General features: G+C 30.7%; 1 protein-coding gene across 1 annotated transcript; it reads left to right on the top strand.

Annotated features, from left to right (window-relative positions):
- Positions 1-1871: 1871 nt before the first annotated feature.
- On the top strand, positions 1872-3622 carry LOC122318559 (transcription factor MYB4-like). The gene is made up of 3 exons (XM_043136024.1): positions 1872-2204; positions 2798-2927; positions 3050-3622. Exons 1-3 carry the CDS (start codon positions 2072-2074, stop codon positions 3474-3476), a joined length of 690 nt encoding a protein of 229 aa, XP_042991958.1. The 5' UTR covers positions 1872-2071; the 3' UTR covers positions 3477-3622.
- Positions 3623-6534: the final 2912 nt, after the last annotated feature.

Raw genomic sequence — 6534 nt, 5'->3', positions numbered from 1 at the left:
ACTAATAAAATAATAATAACTAGTAATAAATAATTAGTAATTAATAATAAAAGAATTATGTTATATATAGTTATTTTTATGTACTCTATTGATGTGATTGGTCAAGTTAATTATTTTAGTTAAATTTAAGTTAGTCACTCGTAATTATAATATAATAAAATGTAAATTATTATATGAAATATTTTTAAAATTTTAAATAAAATGAGATTTTATTTAAAATCTTTAAATAAAGTTTTTTTGAATTTTATATTAAATATTACAATTTCAAATGAGGCTTCAATGCAAATTTTGTATATCAATTTAGTAAGATTTTAAAAAATTATTTAAAATATAAATAAGTCATTGTATTAAATATTAAATTTAGTATTATGGGCCTTGCACACTTTAAAAAAATATAAAAGTTAAAAATTTTATTTAATGAAAAGGTTTTTATTTTTTTCAAAAAAAATTAGAAAAACACATCATTTTTAATTTTGGGTACATTACATAGAGTGGAAGCCTTAGGCAATTATTTAAATGACCTTACCATTGAGCTGACCCTACATATATATATATATATATATATATAGGAGTGACATAACGATAAAAAAGGATCAAAATAAAAACAAAAAGTGAGTTATTTTTTCAAAATCAAAATATATATTTATAAAACTAATATATTGAAAATTCTCCATTTCTAAAATAACAAAGAGTCCTGTAGCCCAAATTTTTTTTTCATCCATTTTTTTATATTCTTAAATATATATATATATTTTTTAAAAATTTAAAATATTATTAAAAATATATTTCCTTAATCACTAAATAAAAAATAAAAATAAAAAAGCTTTCGAGTCACTTTTTGGTCCCGAAAGTATTTTCGAATAACAAAATGCACATTTGACACGGTGCGGGCCACCGCTAGAGATTAATTTTTTTTTTAATATTTTTAATTATTATTAAGAAAAAATTAAAAATATATATAATTTTATAATTAATAATTATTTTTTTAACCATTAAATAAAAAATAAATTAAAAAAATTAGAAAAGAACGTACTATCATTTTCCTTTTGACATTTATGCTTGCCGACTGCCATCAAGATCAATAGATTGAAAGACAGCTAAAAAGCTATGCGATCGAGGCCATTAATATTTTCCACCCTGCGTACGTGCCGCAGATTATTTTTGACCATTAGACACCAAAAGGTGGTGCTTAAACTTTTGAAAACCGAAGAAGAAACCAAGAAGAATATTGGGGCACCAACCGACATGATCAGATCAATATTTCTCAGCATTGGACTGTGACAAAATTATTTCCTCACATGCTTTAAAATCAAAAGCAAAATTAGAGGCATCTTTTCTAATCTTATAGAGAAAAATTAATCGTCTGTCACTGTAAGAAAAAAAAGATTTTTTTTTCGTCACTTAAATTAAATATGAAAATATAAAATAATTATTAAAATTTTTTTCATAATTATTTTATATTTTTTGCATTTAATTGAGATGATGCAATTTTTTTTTTTTTTTTTTTTTTTGTAGTGTGTACTTTTAAAAGAATAATGATAGCCTTACTTTTAGTCGACGTACAACTACTTCACAACTTAGATATTAAAAAAATTATATAAAAAATATTTTAAAAGAAAATGTTACTTAGTCTTTTTATTATTACTGTTCAAGTATTTTATTTTATTTTATTTTTATTTTTATTTTTACTTAGTAATTAAAAAAGTGACTATTAATAAATTTGTATATATTTTTAAAAAATTTTCTTTATGGTTAAAGATGTTAAAAAAATATTTAAAATAAAATAATAAAAAAATAATTTTACCAATTGTAAATTCATCAATTATAAGATAATCTCATTGTCTTAGTTGCAAACCAGATGTTAATTGGTTGGAAGGGTATCATTGTCCTGAAAGAAAACCATGCATCAAGCTAGCATGTTAGAGAAATAAAAAGGCTATTTGATAACCTTTGGATCGGAAGACCGCCATAAGCTCAGGAAACTCACTCGAGAGAGAGAGAGAGAGAGATCTAGAGAGAGAAGAATAGAGATCATATAGGGTTTTCAGCTAAAGAAAAAGATCAGAAAAGGATGGCAAAGGCTCCTTGTTGTGAAAATACGGGGCTAAAGAAGGGACCATGGACTCCTGAAGAAGATCGGATTCTGATTTCTTACGTCCAACTATACGGACATGAAAATTGGCGGGCGCTTCCAAAACAAGCAGGTACTTACGTACGCAAGAAAAAATGTGCAGTAGTACTGTGTATTTTGAACACAAATGTTAGAACCTGTTTTGCATCTTGTACGTGTTGGCGGTCGGCCAGAAGGGTCATGATATATAGAAGACAAAGATCATCATGTTCCAGTTCTAAATTACTAACATCACCATGCAAGCTGGCTTGATGATATAATATTAGGGACGTACGTCGGGTTAGGAGCTTTTAGTATTAGAGATCGATCATGTTGGTCTGTGTCTTGTATTTGGTTCCTATTCCCATATTATATATGATTGAATGAAGTTATATCTTCTTGTTTTTTTTATAGGTACTAAATATAACATCATAGTGTTCCTAAGTTGTTTTATTAGAACTCTTACGTAATAAGGATAAAGTCTTGTTGATGTTTCATTGGACATAATTTAAATCCTGAATGAAATCTACAGAATTTCTTGAATTTTTGGAACAGTTTCCTGCATATTGAGCTTTCTCATATATCATGTCTTGATAATCGAAGGGAAGGAAACATTGGAGAGAATTCTCTTAATATAATTAATAAATTTTCCCGTATACATCAGTCTGCTTTTTAACAATTCTTCAGGTTTACGAAGGTGTGGAAAGAGTTGCAGGCTTCGGTGGAAGAATTACTTGCGGCCAGACATAAAACGAGGAAACTTCAGCAAGCAAGAAGAAGAGACCATCATCAAGCTTCACCAACTTCTTGGAAACAGGCCAGAAAGCATAGAAAACTCAACCCTTTAATTATATATCATCTCTGATCTCTAACACACACTCAAATTAAAGACATTAATATTCACGCATCTAAATGAGAATGATCTCCTTTCATCTACAGGTGGTCCACCATTGCAGCAAGACTACCCGGACGAACGGACAATGAGATAAAGAATTTCTGGAACAGCCAGTTGAAGAAGAGAGTACTTAAGCAAAACCCAGCCACACCAGCCAACATTAAACAGAATGTTGGAACGCCTGTTTGTACACTAAATACGAGCACTTCTAATCATGTTTATGCTACTTTACCCCCCCAACAGTCTCAGAAGGTTTTGGGTTTACAAACCGATTCGACAAATGATCGGAGTATCTTGGGAAGAAATGTTTCTGCAACAAGGGATCATTATCCACTTACAAGCCGAGGACATCCATCTCTATTGTCTCATGATCCCACGACGGAGACCACGATCAATAGCAGTTCTTTTATGAGTGATGAAATGGAGTTTTGGTACAAACTCTTAGCTAAGTCGGGTACTGCTGATCATTAAACCTTCGTAAACTTAGGACATGATCATGTTCATGGGTCGGTTTTGAGTAATTTATATTTCGATTGCATTAATGTTCGTTTTTAATTGTATTGCGTTTGGTTGGCTGGATTTTATATCCTTTAATTGGATCGGATCATATATTAAAATTTATATTTGTAACACATTTTAAACATTAGTTTAATTAAACCACATTAAAAATAAAAGAATTTGGAATTATGATAATGATTTCAAATTCAAATCTAAATGTAAATGTAAATTTAAAGAGAAATGATAATCATAAACCCCTTTTACAAGTATTTTATAAATTTATTTCAAATAGATTAATGTAGTTTTATAAAATTGAAATTATTTTTAATGAAGCATTGGTGTTTAAAAATGTGACAGAAAGCATCGGTTACAAATGCTTTGTTTGTCCAAGCTTTGTGCCGGTGAGACGAATCCGTGTACTGTCAACAAACTTACAAAAATTTAATGCACAAAGAGAACAATTTGATATTAATTCTCATGTGTTAGGCATACTACAATGCATGAGACCTTTTGTTGTGTTTTAGGCTATGCTTGGATAGTGAAGTGATTTAAAATGATTTGTGAATAATAATAATAAAATATTGAATAATTGTAAGAAGAAGTGAAAAGTATGTAAAGAATAATGATAAAATATTAAATAGTAGTCTACCCAAACATTCTTAAACTCGCAAATAATATCAGAAAAACTCCGGCAATATTAGTTTTGCTACTGGATTTTTTCATAGGAGAAACACGAAAAATAAGGGGTAACAAATGCCCAATAATTTGCGGCTAAAAGTTTCGTCAAGAAAGTACCATAAATTCTCACCAGAATTTTAGCCACTAAAATAAACATTATTTGTATGCGTAGAAGAACCCATCCAACTGATAAAAACAGTCAAAAAAGGTTGAGAATTTTTGCACTTTTGGTGTTGTCGTAATAGTAAGTTGTTCGACCACTTCCCATCCACGAAAAAGTTGAGATGAAAGTTGAAAGTTGAATAAAATATTATTAGAATATATTGTTTTAATATTATTTTTATATTGAGATTTGGAAATTTTGAATTGTTTATTTTATTTTATATGAAAATTTAAAAAAGTTGTAATAATTAAGATGAGATGAGATGTGAGTTCTCTGAAAGTGAACAAGTCTGAGTCACTATGCTATCATCGCACGCTAAATGTATTTTTTCGAGGATTCTAATTGGTTGCAAATAATTAATGGGCATTAACAGGGGTGAGTACTGACTTGGTCGGAGTTAGATTCCTCTAAATCTGACAAATTCAAATCCAAGCTCTAACTTCGACTCTGACGTGTGCAGATTTCGATTAAACTCCAACTCTAACTCGTCGGAGCAGATTGAGATTTGAGTTTTTTTTTTTTTTTTTGAGTTTCATATTTAGCCAATTTTTAAAAGCACTTTTTGTGGGCTTTCAATTTTTTTTGTTTTGAAAAATTAAAATATAAAACTTAATCATTTACTGCTGATGTACTTCTATTAATATTATACTAGACTTATAATACTATAGTTCTAATTACATATTATCATACTATAGTATTATATATTATTTCTAATGTCTAATTACATGTTATTATATTATATTATTACGTGTTAATAGTCAACTTAAACGGTTTGAATTTCAAACCCAACAAGGGTTGGGAGGATCATATCCAGCCATAACTCGCAATCTTTGCACACAAATTCTCACACTTATTTGACTTTATTGGGCAATATTGTTGTTGGTCTTCTTGATAGATGTTAGTAGTTGGGAAATCAAGACATGCCTAAGAAATCACAATATATATATAGATATATATATATATATATATATATATGTATGTATGTATGTGCCCTTCAAAAATGAGCTTAATGTCCAAATTAAGGTTCCAATCACTTAATTTCTCTTCTTAGCCTCTAATATATGAGAAGCATTTCACGAGCTGGATATCATTAAATTTAATCAAATGAGCACTCTTGTCTAGATTTGTCTAGATTTTATCTAATCTATTAAATTATCACCAATTGCCACTTTATCAGTTCCATCATATTTAGAGTGAATTGACAGATATGAGAGATCCGTGATCATGTTATGAGATAATGTAGAATCAACAAGCCACTTTTGATTTTTGCCTTGTGAAGATGTTGCATAGTTTGATGTATGCTCAGTTGAATTCATCTTTGGGCAATTTTTGGCCATATGGCCCACTTGATCACACAACTGACATTTGAGCTTAAACTTGCGGTAGCCAGAATTAGAGCCACTTTTGTTGTTGTTGGTGCTGTGACTCTTGTTTGAAGAGAAACAATTTTGTTGCTTGGTCGTTCTAGAAGACCCTCCTTGCCGATTATTGTAATTTGCAATTGTAAGCAAGTTCAATGCCGATTGATTCTCAAACCGACAAAGATAGCTTTCACGACCTACCAGAGGATCATGAATTTCTTCAAACTTCAGAGAGGTTTCACAAGCATGAATAGGTGCTGCAATTTCTCTAAACTCAGGACCCAACCCATTGAGAATGTAAAGGGTCAAGTCATCATCAGAAACTGGATGATCAATAATTGCAAGTTCATTGCAATTACTTTGATAGCTTGGAGAAACTCAGTAACAGCTGTGAGTGCTCAAGGTAAGATCTTCCTTGAGCTACATCGCATGTGTTTGTGATTTTCCCGCATAAAGACAGGTGAGTACCATCCAGGCCTCGTGTGAGGTCTTGCAGGCTGCAAGAAGAGGTGTAATGGTGGTGGAGGTGGAGGCAAGAATGGCATGGAGGATTAATTTGTCTTGATGAACTCAGTGGGAGTTCGCGGCTTTGGAGATGGCAGAGTTTGTGGCATCAATGGTGGCACATTTGTGGGCACCAGTGACAATCAATAAGATCATAACCAATAAGCAATGCTTCAAATTGATGGAAGGTCGCGGGGGTAAGTTTTTCATTTATGGTGGCAACGGCATTGATAGTGATGATTGGAGAATTAGAGTTGATGATACGGATAGCGGCCATGACGAAGAGATAGAGAAAGCTTGACTCGTTAGAGGTCTAGCTCTCTTG

This window comes from Carya illinoinensis, chromosome 8 (assembly GCF_018687715.1).
Source record: "Carya illinoinensis cultivar Pawnee chromosome 8, C.illinoinensisPawnee_v1, whole genome shotgun sequence".
NCBI lineage: Eukaryota > Viridiplantae > Streptophyta > Magnoliopsida > Fagales > Juglandaceae > Carya > Carya illinoinensis.
The sequence above is the reverse complement of the archived record's forward strand: the minus strand, read 5'-3'. Positions and strand labels throughout refer to the sequence as shown.

Excerpts from the sequence above, each read along its gene's own strand:
- LOC122318559 (XM_043136024.1), top strand. The coding sequence starts at position 2,072 with ATGGCAAAGGCTCCTTGTTGTGAAAATACGGGGCTAAAGAAGGGACCA. Across the intron at positions 2,205-2,797 it reads GGCGCTTCCAAAACAAGCAG|GTTTACGAAGGTGTGGAAAG; the intron begins GTACTTACGTAC and ends ACAATTCTTCAG. Across the intron at positions 2,928-3,049 it reads CACCAACTTCTTGGAAACAG|GTGGTCCACCATTGCAGCAA; the intron begins GCCAGAAAGCAT and ends TTTCATCTACAG.